General features: G+C 40.9%; 1 protein-coding gene across 2 annotated transcripts in view; it reads left to right on the top strand.

Moving 5' to 3' along the window:
- The first annotated feature begins 2,481 nt into the window (after nt 1-2,481).
- Nucleotides 2,482-15,736, top strand: part of galnt2 (UDP-N-acetyl-alpha-D-galactosamine:polypeptide N-acetylgalactosaminyltransferase 2) — a 49,188-nt gene continuing 35,933 nt past the window's right edge. For both annotated transcript variants that reach the window (XM_040129844.1, XM_040129840.1), the window contains exon 1: nt 2,482-3,145. In XM_040129844.1, coding sequence (XP_039985778.1) covers nt 3,050-3,145 — 96 coding nt within the window. In that variant the 5' untranslated portion in view covers nt 2,482-3,049. The remainder of the gene's footprint in view (nt 3,146-15,736) is intronic.

Here is a 15,736-nt window from a genome sequence, read left to right as displayed (position 1 = left end):
GGCCATTTATTTGAATTTTACAATGCTTCTGTTTTCATCTAAAAGAAACAGCCGGCTACAATTTTACTTTGATTATGTGCTTATTATATAATGTTTACGTAATGAAACACACGTTAACTGCATTTAAAGTAGCTCTTTCCAGCTCCTGCATAAGTTAAGATGGCTGCAGGTTTCACGGCCACTGCTCTATATCTGGAAGACGAGTTGAATTCTTGAAAACCAAACTGATCCTCTGCAGGGGTCATTTGAGACCCTCATAACAGTTGTTTTAGCTCTGTGCGGCTAAATTTGCACAACATCTGTTTCCCTGCTCCTTACTGCTCCGCCTCTCTCTCCAACTTCAGTTTGACTTCCATCCATCCATAGTCTTAACACTACTGTAGGTAACATAAACACACTGAGTGTCTCCTCAGACCACCGTAGTGGAAGCAGCAATGAATAAGAGTGTGTGTGTGTGCGTGCGTGTAATACCACTCAGACATGCTTTGGAGGAGCAGCACAAAGTGTGTATTGATGGCATTTTTTTACTTGGGCTGCGGGGCCGTTTGCTTTCCAGTCAAAAATCACATTTTGTCAGCATTAAAATGAAAAGATTGACGCACGCTGAACATGAACTGGACCTTTAGTTTAGCCGAAGGTGTTCCAGCTGCGAAAAATCTATTTGAACTGTACTTTCAAAAGGTTTAACAGTGAGAGGTTGACTTGCTCCAAAATGTCTCACTGAATATTTAAAGGTTCTCAAAAGATGATCCATTAACTGCAATAGTGTGAACAGTAAGGTCCTACATAAACACACTACTTTATGCCAGAGTTCGGACAGTTTGGCTTATTCCATCTTTTTTTGTTTAATCAAGGTCCCAAGCAAATGTCGATCAAATCTGATAGAACTACACCCATACAGCCCCAATGGAGCAGATTAGCTGAATTTTTGTGGCATTAAACTCGTAATAAATAATATCTGACAGTTTTTTTTTCCCCCAAACTTTGATTACATATTTAGTCTTGACTATTTGGTATTACAGAGAAATACTTTTTGAAATCATGTTTTCAGGGAGTTTGAAGAAAATCCATAACTTTCATTACTATTCTCTCTTCCTTATAATTAAGACAAGCCACCTCATAAACTGTATTGTATTCTATCTTATCTCAGAAACTTTAACATAATTCATAACTTGGTATCCCATTATTATGAGGCTAAATCAGATCAGGACGTTTCCTTCATCAGACACCTTATCTATAAGTGATCTAAGAGTGATTTCTCTGGCTTTTAGAGTAAGACCAAGAAGAACCAGAGTACTATTGGAAATGAAACTGAGCCGAAATTTACACCGCAGCAACCACCTTCTTAACCTTCATAGTTACAGATTCAACTGGAAGGGACCTTGCCTTTCAGAGGTTGCTGTCACATGTAGCCTTCTATAAATACTGTTTCAGAGATTTTCCCAAGTCCCCAATAAATATGTCTGAGGTCTGTTCTGGTTTGCCATACAAGGTCAAAGACGCGCACAAATCTAAATTCAAGTTTCAGCTGGAGTCTCATCTAATTGTCCACCAATCTGGGACCCAGCATGTGCTATCCAGACTGGTCTGAGTGCAGAAGTGCGATGCAGCTGACATGCTGAGAACCAGCATAAAAAGACCCAGATCCACTTTTATTCACTGTATGGGAAGAGGTGCTGCTGTCATGGCTGAGAATCACATGTTGACTGTTGTATGGTGCGATTGCTTGTTTTTATATTTTACTTAGGGCTGCAAACTAACATTTAATGTCATTATTGACTAATTTGCTGATTATTTTCTTAATGAATCATTTAAATAATGAAAACGGAGGGTGCTATCATCAACTCGTTTGTTTTGTCTGCAGTCGAACACCAAAAGGTACTAAATGGACCAGGTGGTGAGACTGTTTTGTCAACTATTGTTTCCAACGTCAAGAGTTAACTTTAAGTCTCAACTTTTAAGCCAGTGTAGGTGAGGAGTCCTTTAAGTGCTGAGAGAAATGGACAAGTGAACATCTATAATGATAATGACTCCTTCTGCTGACAAAGATGGTGTGATTTGATCGAGAGCTCCAGAGCAGCTACTAAATGGACCTCTCGTTTGGTCAGCAATGGATATTCAGTTTATTTCCCACATAAGAGAAAGAAAAGTAGCAAATTCAACGATTCAATGAATTATTTGATTTTCAAAATAGCTATATATTGATAATATTGATTATTCGACAAATCATTTCAACTGTAATTATTAATATTTACCATGCGTATAAAATACAACATATCAGACTATGTTACAGACAGAATGACAAAGTCCTAGACTTAGTTCTATCGTTGTCCCAGAGGTTTTCACCAGAACAAGTTGCCTCTTCAACATCCTGACCACAGGACTGGGATTTAGGTCAGGAGAGGAAGGACGGAAAAGGGAAAAGGAAAGGAAACTGATCCCAAGCCTTTCAGGTAGTGTCTCTGCGTCTTCTAGGTTGGTTCACGTCAGGCCACAGAAGAGCCAGAGAAAATAAGGAGGGAGCTTTTGTTTTCTGCCATTTAACCCGGTTTAAACTGTCTCTGGCGCCCCTAGTGTCTCCTCGGAGCACCTGCAGCTCCACAGCAGACAGCGTAGCATGATGATCGCAGATCCTCTGTCACACCTCTCAGAGCCACATAACTGAAATTTCACAACAATCTTTTCCTACGGGGTCTGCCCCCACCCCCTCTACTCGGCTTTTGCACGGAACCGCTCGACACGGATCGACTGGCAGCCAGCCCCGGCCCTCCTCCAGGGCTGCGTGAGCCGGTGTTTGATTGGATTAGAGTCGGCTAGCCTTTGACCTCTAACCTCGCTGATGTTGGCTGGCTGCTTCCTGCTCCCTCCGCTCCCACTGACCGACTGACGAAGCCCGTAGAAGCCGCGCGGCGAAGCGCCCTGCACGGACACAGCCGAGCCGGGAAGAGCCGCTACAGCCAGACCGAACCCAACCAAACCAGAGCCAGAGCCGAGCGGAGGAGAGCCGCGATACAAACGGGAAGGCAGGCAGAAAAAAAAAGAGGCAGCCATGAGGAGGAAATCGAGGATATTGTTATGTTTTGCGGTGCTTTGGGTGCTGGGGATAGCCTACTACTTCTACTCGGGGACAGCGCTGAGTCGAAAGGTAGGTTTCCTGTTCCTCGACTGCTTTTTCTGGCCACACGGTCCGTCTCCGGGTCTGTGTGGACGTTTTCTGCCAGGACAAAGCGAAGATGGAGCGGTGCGATTTGGCGCTGTTATGCCTCCTTAACTCTTTTCGGGGACTCTCGGTTTTGCGGCTGTACCGATGCTGCGAGGAACGCGATAAAGGGCCCTGCTAGTATCAGTGGGCAGGCATTGATTTGGTGGAGATGAGCGTGGACAAGCGGAGCGGGGTAGCGGGGCCGGCCGGCCGGTCGGCGTGCACAGACCTCCCGCTGTGCCGGCGATTGCCTTCCCGTGGCAGTGGGAGCGGAGCACGTCCACGCCGTGCCGCCTGTCAGCCACTTACTCTTGGCGGCACCGGTGAATGTGAGAGCAGAATAAAGGTGAAGGAATGCAGAGGGATTGTTATCAATATTGGGCTTCTGGCCGGGCTCTCAGGGCCGGGGGGTGGGGTGTGTGTGTGTCTGTCTGTGTGTGTGTGTGTGTGTGGTGGTGTGTGTGTGGGGGGGGTATAGCCTATAGAGCACGTCAGCACAAGCCGCTGCTGCTGCCCAGTAATGAGCAGAGATCAGGAAGTGTGCAGATAGACGCAGGGTTAAGTCACTGATACACCATGCTGTCAGGATGAATGGTGGCATCCGTTCATTTTTTTGTCTTTTTTTTTCTCTGTCTGCTGTGAGAGCAACGTAGATTAAGTTTAAATTCACTGCTGTGATGTCCAGATTTTCTGTCTGCTGATGTCTCCAGACCGTGTGAAAACATTCAGATGCAACTTTATAAGGCTTACTGAGCTAAAACGAATGCAGTGTAATACAACAGCCCTGCAATAAATCCTCCTTTATAATGTTAAGTTTTTGTTAAAACTGTTTTATTTTTCTAATATTTTACCTGTCCCATTTATATCAATAAGTGTGGCCTAAATGTTAAAAACCAGAGTTGAAACAATTAATCCATTAGTCGATTGACAGAAGATATGATAACTGGTTAATTGTTATGAAAAGCTATTTATCAAGCAACAGTGCCAAACATTTGATTCCTTCAGCTTCTCAAACGTGCTTTTCCTTTTATTAAATCATAATAATTTGAATATCTTTGTACTGTTGGTCCGACAAAACATGACACATGAGGATGCAACCTTGGACTAGAGCAAACAACCATGAGCATTTTTCCTTATTTTCTGATATTTTATAGACCAAGGGATTCATCGAGAACTGACCCGACATATTAATCAATACTGAAAATGATTATTTGTGGCAGCCCAGTTAGTAATACCTGTCAGTATAACACAATTTAATTCAACAGCGTCACAAACTGCAGCGGCCAAAATGATCGTACAGTTGAATCAACAGCTCTACAAACAGTTTCTACAAAAACTGAACATTATAAACTTCATGAAGGGAGGATTTATTGCAGGACTGTTGTGTTAGCCAGTATTAGTTTTAGGGAGGTGTACGTAATAAACCGGATGGGGTGTAATTCATTTCCTTGACAACATATTATTCATCAGTTTACACTGTACATCTGGGGTTTTTCTCGTGTGTGTCATGTAGTTGGTTTACAGCAGCTTGTTAAACTAGTAGGTCTTTATGGTCACACTACAGGACACTGAAAACATCAGAACTAGTAGTAGTATAATAGGAGTAATACGAGTAATAATGATAATAGCTGGTAAGATTGACTTGATGTATGTGGAGGTATGGATTCCATTCATAATATACCAGGCCCGTACATGTAATAGTATGTTGTGTGAAATGTAAGTTAAATATCCTCCAGGTGTTCCCATGTACACTCACATGAGTAAGACAAATTGCTGGTGTACACATCTGTATTCTGTGTCTGTGTGGTTGTGTGTGAGGGAGAGAGAGAGCGCACAATCACTTTTTTGTGTTGGGGAACATCCAGCTAGTGCTAACTCTGTCTATGCGTCCTGCCCGAGCTAATGTAGGCCAGTGTATCCTGCTGTGTGTCCGTATGAAGTGCTCTGTGTGGGGGGTTATGTGCACAGCCTATGTAACCCCTCTAGATTTGGTTGTGTGTTTGTGTGTGCGTGTGTGTGTTTGTGTGTGTGTGTGTGTGTGTGTGAAGATCCTGTGTGTATTCCACCTGTCTCTTGTTCTGTCCTATCTGTCTCTCTGTGTTTGCTTTGCTCCAGTCAACCAGAGCAGTCCTTTTACTTTTCCATTAGGCTGATAGCTGTGTCTGCGTGTGTGTGCGTGTGTGGTTGTATTTGTGGTTGTTAAGAGGGTCAAAGTGACACTCCATGATAAGCAACTTTCTCTGGAGTTAGGTTGTCGGCAGCATTAATATGGAGCCAGGATGATTGGCTGCACCTGGCTGGTGTCTTTACACAGTGGGAGATATAATTTGTTTAAACAAAGGTGGTGCTACACAGGTAAAGTCTTGTTTTTCCATCTCATCCTCCCCCACTTTGAAGGAGACAAGGCATTTAGTACTTTCTCTATGCTGTCATGAAACAAACTTTGTAGCTGTAGTTATGAACTTTTCAAAGGCACTCAAGGCTTACATAAAGGATTAATGTAGATTCTACTACATTTCCTGACACTAGGCCCCATGAAACAAATTCAAAACCAAATCTAAAGGTTTTAAACAATGCCTGGTGACTGGTTCAGCTCCAAGCCTGCTTCTCTACATCCTTCTAAAGCTATACGAAATTCAAAATCTTGCATTTGTGACTCGTTGTGTTGGTGCCTTTTAGGCAGATAATGAGAATACATTTTTAATAATTAATCCTTTAGTCTATAAAATGTCAGAAAGTTTAAAAAAAAATAAAACTCATTATGAGTTCCCAGAACCCAACTTGATCCGTGTCTTCAAATTGCTAAGTTGTATCTGACCGAGAGTCCAAAAACCAAAAATATCCAAAATACAATGTTTATAAAAAAGAAAAAAACAGCAACTCTCCATATTTGAGAAGCTGAAATCAGAGAATGTTAACAATATTTCATAATAAATTATTAATACGATTAGTTATCATTATAAACATTTTTAGCGATTAATGTCCTGTTGATCGACTAAGTGCTTAATTGACTGCTACTGACACTTTCAGTGCTAGTGACCTTGCCATAAACTCCTAATAATATCATAAACAGTTCCTTAGTGGTTCCCTGTTGCTACATTACCTTTTCATCTTGTTTCTTCTCCTTGCAACTGATAGGTGAATTGGAAACGATAGCTTCTGATCCTTCACATCCAAGTTATGTAACAATGTTGGAAGGCTTCCAAATATGGACAAATACTCCCCCTTGGGAGTTGTGTTCAAAGTGCAATTCCCAGGTTTGCACGTTCGTTCATTCATTAGTCAGGCTTGAGACAATGGGAACTTGCCTTGTGTTTGTGGTGGAACGAAAATCAGACGAAGAGCATAGCAATGAGCAGCGCTGGGGTTTTTAACACAGAAATTTCCAAGTAACTTATCCAAGTGAAAAAAACAGCAGATATTCTTATGCAGCATAAATTTCAGCCACTACCCAAGCTTACTGTTCACAGATAGTGCTCGAATCCAGCATTACACCTCACAAAGCTACATATTGTTGTGTCAAAAGTATTCAATTTGGAGTGATGTGCTTCTTGTTGTGGTCTGTATGCCAATTCAGCAACACTTTTTGAACCCAGTGTTATTGCCTATAAGCAGGAATGAACGTTGCCATTTCTTACAAATTCCTTGGTTCCTTGTTTTTTTGGTAAGGCAATAAAAAAAAGGATCGAAATGTCACCAGAAGTCAAGAGCGTCTGTACAAAATGTTCCTCATATCTTTGATCATAAATCTCGAGCTGCATCAGTGGGAAAGTTTGTGTTTCTTTAGTGAACACTGTGATGCTGAGTGTTCTTGAGCATTTCTCAGGTTTACTGGCTTCAATTTCAAAATTCTAGAAATATGAATAATTTATAAATTCATTGTCGTACTTTAACTCTTTGCAACAAAGGTTCGTGGTTTCTCATGAAACCATTCATATTTTTAGCCCCTCGGCATTGGCTGGAAATATCTTTTTACATTTTTATCATGATAATTGTGAAGAATCTACTGCTTTTATGTAATTACATAATGTGTAGTTGATGGACTGAAAGGGAAGTTTCCCGTCTTCTCCGCCCATACACAGCACACAGTAAGTATGTAGAATGACAGGAAACTTCGGGAGACACCCAGCTGCTGGACTCAGTACAAACCCACGTATCTGTAAGTGCATTGTTGTGCACAGGAGGTTAATGTTGCAAACATGAGCCTGCTGCCTCACCAGGATGCCCCATAGAGTCTTCCCTGTTGGACAAACCTCAGAGGGTTTTTCTTGCCAGCTCTTGACAAGCCAACGTCCCACTGTTGAGTCTACTTTTCTTCTTAATCAGTGGTGTAAGAGGGGAGCTAAATGGCAGATAGAAGAGGGTGGCACCGAACCACAGGAAAAATCAACAAACACAAACTAAATTAAGAAAGTTATCAGTTGTTTGAGGAGAACTGTAGATGGACAGTAATTGGATTTATCAAAGTAGTAAACAGTGTGGGGTTTTTTTTCCTAAGTTGAGTTGTGTTGCATGTACAGTGCATTCAGAAAGTATTCAGACCCCTTCATTTCTTCACATTTCGTTATGTTGCAGTCTTATGCTAGACTAATTTAAAATTATTTTTCCCCTCATCAGTCTACACTCAATACCCTGTAATGACAAAGCGAAAAGAGAATTTTAAAATTTTTGGAAATTTATTCAAAAGGAAAAACTGAAGTATCACATTGACATAAATATTCAGACCCTTTGTGACACTTGAAACCTAGCTCAGGTGCCCTCCCATTTCTCTTCATCATATTTGAAATCTTTCCACATCTTGATTGGATTCAACATGTGGTAAATTCAATTAATTTGACATGTTTTGGAAAGGTACACACCTGTCTATGTAAGGTCTCACAGCCGACAATGCATATTAGAGCAAGCCATGAGGACCATGGAACTGCCTGCAGAGCTCTGAGGATTGTGGTGAGGCACAGATCTGGTGAAGGCTAAAGGAACAATTTCTGCTGCACTGAAGGTTCCCAAGAGCACAGTGGCCTCCATAACTCTTAAGTTATGAAGGAAGTTTGGAACAACCAGGACTCTTCTTAGAGCTGGCTGCCCGGCCAAACCGGGAATTCAGGGGAGAAGGGCGTTGGTAAGAGAGGTGACTTAGAACCCTATGGTCACTCTGGCTGAGCTCCAGAGATCCTGTGTGGAGATGAGAGAAACTTCCAGAAGGACAACCATCACTGCAGCACTCCACTGATCCAGGCTTTATGGCACAGTGGCCAGACAGAAGATTCTCTTCAGTGAAAGACACATGAAAGCCTTCTTGGAGTTTGCAAAGAAGCAACTAAAGGACTCTCAGACTGTAAGGAACAAGATTCTCTGATCTGATGAAACCAAGATTGAACTGTTTTGACCTCAATTCTAAGCGACATGTCTGGAGGAAACCAGGCACTGCTCATCACCTGCCCAATAGCATCCCAATGGTGAAGCATGGTGGTGGCAGCATCATGCTGTGGGGGTGTTTTTTGGCAGCAGGGACTGGTCAGGGTTGAGGGAAAGCTGAACAAAGTCAGAGATATCCTTAATGAAAACCTGAGCATTCAGGACCTCAGACTGGGCCGAAGGTTCACTTTCCAACACGACAGTGACCATAAGCACACAGCCAAGACAATGCAGGAGTGGCTTAGGGACAACTCTGTGAATGTCCTTGAGCGGCCCAGCAAGAACCCTGACCTGAGCCCAATTGCAGATCTCTGGAGAGACCTGAAAATAGCTGTACACTGAGAGGCCCCATCCAACATGACAGAGCTTGAGAGGATCTGCAGAGAAGAATGGCAGAAAATCCCCAAATCCAGGTGGGCAAAGGTCTTTGTGTCATACCCAAGAAGACTCAAGGCTGTAATCACTGCCGAAGGTGCTTCAACTAAGTACTGAGTAAAGGGTCTGAATACTTATGTCAATGTGATATTTCAGTTTTTTGCTTTTTAATAAATTTGCAAAAAATTCTAAAATTCTGTTTTCGCTTTGTCATTGTGGGGTATTAAGTGTTGACTGATGAGGGGGAAAAAAAAGAATTTAAATGATTTTATAATAAGGCTTCAACATAACAAAATGTGAAAAAAGTGAAGTGAAAGTCTGAATACTATCTGAATGCACTGTGCACTGGGATAAGGAAAATAAATCACACATGGTAAACACATTCATGCCAGATCCTCTTGTGCATACATTTGTCCACTGTTAATGTCTGACAGCTTTGTTTCCTGACACACTACGTCTCAGCTCAGCTCTCGCCGAAAGGTGGATCAGAGTGTTGAATTGCAAGTATTCCTCAGCATGTTGTTATTAGCCAGAGGTTTGGATTAGATTGTAATTGGTGGCAGAGGATTCAGAAGTGAGTTTGGTGCTTTTCTTCCAACAAACTGAAGAGAGGAGAGGAGCAGACATGAACCTTCTTTATTTTTTTATTTTTTTATTTTTTTTAAATGTTGGCTGGTCCAGATTTCATGAGTGAAAGTTTTTGTCTCTTTTATCTGCGGCTCTAGGCGCTCATCTTCTGCCTGTCCATGCATATCTCAAACTTTGGCTTTATCAATACATCTGTCTATCATCATAGGCAGCCTGACTGCACTGGCTCAAAGCATTTTGCTGTAAAAAAAAAAAAAAAAAAATGTAAAAGCAGAAAATGTTGAAAATATTGAAAAATACACACGACACATTCAGTGATGCCAGATGAGGATATTGCATTATGGGTGTAGATTAGAGTGTGCTTTGTCTTTTGCCTGTTAGTGTATAGTATGCAGAGCAAGGTGGATACTGGCCTCTGCTCCTTGGCACAGGAATCTGCATTGTCTCTATCACACACTGCTTTACCCATAATAATGTGTTGCTTGAGTTCCTGCTGTTGTTTAACTACAGTACAGTCATCTAACTAAAAGACCTGTGGCTTTGAAGCCACTTGAGACCTCAGGAGTTCAGTATGTTTATAGTTCCAGAATACAGTGTAATATCAGACAGCAAGCAGATCCATTATTGCTAACTAACTTAATGCAGTTCCACAGAGCAAACACAGAATCAATAAAAGACTTAAATTAAGCTGGGGATCCCCGGGCTCCGAATCCTTTTCAGATATACAGTTTTTGTTTGAAGTATTGACTGTGTGTGTGTATGTTTGTGTGTTTCTTTTAAGTTATGATCACTTCTGACAGATGCTGAACTGATTCAGAGTGTAAATAAAGATACCAAAGATGTTGTGTCACTGTTGTCTTTTTCAAGGGGTTTATGTTCTGAGGGTATCATTAAATGAAAACCCTCTTTTGAACCCAGAAACAGCTTCACAGTCACTTTAGAGTCACGCATCTTCACAGCTGGCAGTCCCAGGAGAGAGACAGTGTTGTTCTATCAGAGCTGCTCCACTGATGTTTGGGGCCTGGGGTGGGGGAGTGCCTTGCTCAAGGGACAGTTCACAGTACACATGTGAGGAAAGAAACTGTTACTTTTTTCATCTGTTGCTAAACTCCTCCCCCAAACGGAGATTGTCCAATCGTAGCTTAGCAACCGTAAATAGGCAAGCTCTCGAGCTCTCCACAGATTTCAGCCTTTTGCATGATGCTGTAGTGGGAGCGATACTCAGCATTTTAAGAGTTTGGATGGTCTTTATTTATTTATTTTCCCCAGCCTTTCCAAAAGACACAAACACACAAGCAAAACTATAAAAAACAGATTAAACCATGTGTTTATCTGATGGCTAGCTACCTACAGTAGTAATCTAGCTTGGGCTGCAACTAGTGATCATTTTCATTATCGATTAATCTGCTGATTATGGTCTCAATTAATCGATTCATTGGTTTGTATATAAAATGTCCAAGATGGGGTATTCAAATGGCTTGTTTTATTCAAGAGTTCAAAATGCAAAAAATATTCAATTTCAGTTTAAATTACAGTATTTTACCACTGCACGGAAACCAGTCCTAGATGGTATATCAGAGTTTAGGCTAATGTACGCTTCAGCAACCCCAGCAACCCCAGCCAAGCTTATTATCCAAGATGGTGTTAGTCTTCATCCTAAAAGCCTTTTTCTCTTTCAGCAAATACAAGCAATAGAACATAGATCTTACCTCCGTCATGCTTGTGCGAGTATGTAAGCTAAGCAACCAAACAGGGTTATGTTAGGATGGAATAACAGTCTGATTTTACATTTTTCTTTGTCATAATTCTGATACTAACTGGCTATGTCTTTATTTACTTCTGTCTGAAATCAATGGCCTATTGGGGGGTGGTAGAAAAAGAGGGTGGCTGGATCCAAAACAGGAGACCGATGGGGTGTGTCAGGTCTGGCAGCTTTTACTTCCACAAGACAAAACGAGTTAGTTCTGATCTACCAGCCCTGAAACCAAATGACTAACTGGCTGTGGTGAACAGACAGACAGCTGTGAAGATACCAGGAAATAAAGACTGAGACATTGCCAGGAAAGAAAACACATGGTTTAGGTAGGTGTTTAAAAGAGCATCTTATATATTTTAAGATCAAACTAATGTTCTTCTGCTAGCCGGTAGTTTCACTAGATACTGATCTTTGGCAAAGAGAACTTCAGTTTTTTTTTCAGTTTTTTTCTTTCTCTCTCTCTCATATCCACCCCTCTTCATCATTGGTATGTTCCTTGTGGTTAAACACAACAGCATGCTGCATCTGTGCGTGTGCTGTAAACTGGATTATTTTCTTATGATGATATTCTTCCCTGGCAGACGACGTGTATTCATGGAAAAGTTGAAAGGGATGAAGATATCCATTGTTCATGGGACCTGCGCCGAGGGAAAAGCATTTCGAAGATCTGTTTTTTCATTAAAAACATCAAGAGAAAACCGAGCAGCCCACTTTTATTGAATTTGTCACTGAGACAAACTGTTGTAATTGTGTCATAACATTTAGGCTGACGTGTTCAGAACTTCAGAGTGGGGTTAGCAGTAATCTGTGCTCCCGTTATCAGGCTAAAATATTCAAATAGGCCTGATATGGAGCGGAGGTGGTCATGGTGTTTTGTATGTGCCCTATTTGTGGCAAGGACATTCAAATCACTAAACAAATGACAAGTAGTATACATCCAATTGCAGCAACCACCTATGTAATTTAGTTGGTGCACTTCCAGTCACTGGTACTGGGCTTTGATAATAATTTAATGGAAATGAGGCACTCTGTTTTTTGTGTGAGTGGAATTACGAAAAGGATGTGCTTACTTTTTTACAATCAATTATCAAAAATTGCAGAAACAAGCTTTTTGCCATTTCCCTTTGGATGTAGCTGCACTTGCAACCCGCCTGACATTTCTTCATCAGAATTCACAATTTGATTACTATTTTTAAATTTATTTTCTTTTTGAAATCTGGAGAAAAGTTGAGCTCTGCCATTGCCACTGATGACTGGCTGGTCCAGAGTAAAGGTAGAGTTGCGTGTGCTATAATCTGAGGTTGAGATGGCTTTATCTTTTTATCTTTCACATATTCAAAATTCCAGAAGACAAGCAGCCTGTGTCAGCATATGTATCAGCTCAGCAGAGAATATTTTAGCGCAACATGTTTTATGAGGGATATAAAATCTCTGTATGGATGCTCCATCTGCCCCGCTCTCAGCTGTTTCTTATTGCCGACTTACAAAGCAAATTTAACGCAGAGCGGATTGAGGTATATGCAAAAAGGCATCCTGGCCACCCACCTCATCCTCCTCCAGAAACATTCGCAGTAGACATATTTGGATCTGTCACATTTGGGTCACAGAATCCTGATGCCGACTTTGTGCATTGGCCTAAACCTCAAATGAGGCGCAGATCTTTTTTTTTTTTTACTCTATTTCTTTTCTGAATAGTATTTTTTGACATTTCCTGCTGGGCTGGGTAAAAAATGAAAATAACAATAATCATGTCACATACTAACACACAGTATTCAGTGTAAGAAATAATATTCTCTAATTTATTTCAGATGTTAAGTATTTTTTCATAACATGATTCATCAAACATTATACTGAAATATTGTGCAGTGATGGCTTCTCTAGAATTAATCAGTCAGTAGACATTGTAGAGAGAAGGTATGGATTAGGGCCAGTCCATTAGATGTGTTTTATGTCGAATGGCTTTAATAGCAGCACAGCAAACGTCCTTCTGTGATGAAACTCTGAAGCGGAAGTAACTGATTTTTAAAATCGAAAAAAAAAAAAAAAAAACCTAAATAATGTCTGGCCATCTGCCAAAGTGGTGGGTAGATGGATTTTTTTAACACTGGTCTGGTGGGAGGTGTTAATTTCTCACCCTGCATCACATCATGGCCATTCAATAATGAACTGGTATTTGTTTCAACTATCCTGTGAGAGAAATCCACCAAAAACAATCATAGTACCGTTAACAACAGCTATTTGTGATGTACTTTGTCCTTCAGATGTTTCTTTAGTTGATTTTCTTGGTTCAATCTGTGCGTTTTCTTTGTTTTTATTATCTTACGACTGTTAAATTGTGGTTTGGTTAAGTCCCAGCACCAAGTTGCACCATTGATTGTTTATCAATATGACTCTGATTAAGGGCTGCTCAAACCTGGCACGACTCCTTTGTTATTCGGTGGAATTTTGTTATTTGGTGGGCTTAATCGGCACAGTGCTATAGGACTGAAAGGAACACACTACTACACACAAACACCCATAAAAAGTTCCACAATCCACAGTTCAGTTTGTATTGTTACTGGCCAATACTAGTAAAGAAGAAGCTTGTAAAGTGTCTTTTTTTTTTTTTTTTTTTTTACACACTATGTTGAAATGGCTTGTAGGAAGTGAAGGTGCTGACTCTGCTCTGCGTTTTTTTTTTTTTGGGGTTGTTTTTTTCTAGTTTAAAATGAAGAAGAATCAGAGCGAACGACTGATGAAATGGGTGGTTGTCAAACTGTTCGAATGACTTACTGTCTAAAGTCAAACCCATCACTAGAAACTAAAGTCACCAGGGATTTACATCCCCCCAGAGCCTCATATGTAAGTGTATGAAGAGTCACGACAGAATGGATAGAAGTGAATGAAGAGCCTTGGTGTGTGTCTGTGTGTGTGTGTGTGTGTTTTTGACCACAGCATGTTCTCCCATTTTCTCCCAGGTTTTCCTGTGGGCTCGTCTCTCCTCTCAGGGACACGTCAGCAGCTTGAGGACTTTCGTGTTTGCGTCTCAGACTGTCCTGTGTTTATATACCAAGTTATTACAATATTGGCAACATAGAAAGGTTTTTTTTTTTTCCACTAATCCCTTCAAGTTAAGTTACTGTGTCTGAAAAAAAGGAAAAAAGGAAAGTAGTTCGAAAGCAGCAGTAGCAGTAGGCGTCATCTGTCCAAGTGGTTGAAATTCTGAAGGAAAAAGCCTGGAAATCCAATCATTTACCAAAAAAAAAAAAAACCTCCTGAGACAGCAAATAGTTAGGTTTTAAAAACAGACTGCTACTGTATAGCATATTCCTCTGGTGACAGAAACCTTGGTTGGTCGTTCTGCAAAAATAGACACATGCATTTACAGATTTAACATAATAGTAAAGTGTGTCTCTGTTTTAACACAAACCCTCCATTTTGACATAAAGTCGTTCCAAGGTTCCTATTAGCAGAGGTTTATGTGTAACAGTGTTTCCTTAATGCCAGACTAGTTCTGCTGCCTCAGGACTCTACAGCCTGTGCCAGTTGTAATTGAGTTCATGTACAGGGATTTATGGTAGGAAATTCTTCGTTACTCCAAATAAGCAGCTGTACCCATCAGTTCCCGTCAGGAATACCAGCGCTGCCGGCAGACAGTTTGTAGCTTAGTGCCAAATATTGAAACAGATTTTAGGTTGACTTCTTTGCCGTAGTGGCGTTATTTTTTAACAAAACTTACTGAAGTGTTTACGTTCCCTGTATTGACCATGCGCTAAAGTGTACGAAATTGAGTAAATGGTGCATTTGTCCGCTGTAACATAAGCTGCACGTAAGCATTTCTGGTTAACGAGCCCATTACCTACTGTAAGTGGCCATTTCATACTATATTATTTTGTGGCGTTACGCATAAAATGCTATAATGCTGTCAGCCAAATATTCAGTCATGCTGGACGGCAGTAGAGGAGGCTGTAGCAGTGCCTGGCTCACAAATACTTAAGCCATTTTTGCTAACGTTCAGCACTGGAGCTGAGAGCGTCAGAGCAGTGAACAAAAATGAGTCTCACACAGTTCTGGATGGCGCTGCCCTCGTTTCCATCACCCCTCTCTATTTCCACTACAGTTGCTTTTGTAGTTGGACAATTTTGAGACAAGACTGAGTTTGTAAAAGTTTATGTTCTACACTGCTCTTTGTACAATAATACAGCTAAAAAAAAAAAAAAAGAAATGCACAGATTCGGTTGACTAAATGATATTAGACTTTGACACTTCTTGGCTGATGATTAGAATCATCGAAAGTTGTTTTAAAAAAAAAAAAAAAAAAAAAAAGCCCCATTCACAGTAGCACATTCACTGTATCCCGGATGCTAATATTTCAAAGTTTCGTCTAGCAGCTCCGTCCTGCTTAGATTTGGTGACGTTCA

This window comes from Xiphias gladius, chromosome 1, assembly GCF_016859285.1.
Source record: "Xiphias gladius isolate SHS-SW01 ecotype Sanya breed wild chromosome 1, ASM1685928v1, whole genome shotgun sequence".
NCBI classification, from domain to species: domain Eukaryota; kingdom Metazoa; phylum Chordata; class Actinopteri; order Istiophoriformes; family Xiphiidae; genus Xiphias; species Xiphias gladius.
Note: the sequence above shows the minus strand (reverse complement) of the source record. Positions and strands in the feature narration are given on the sequence as shown.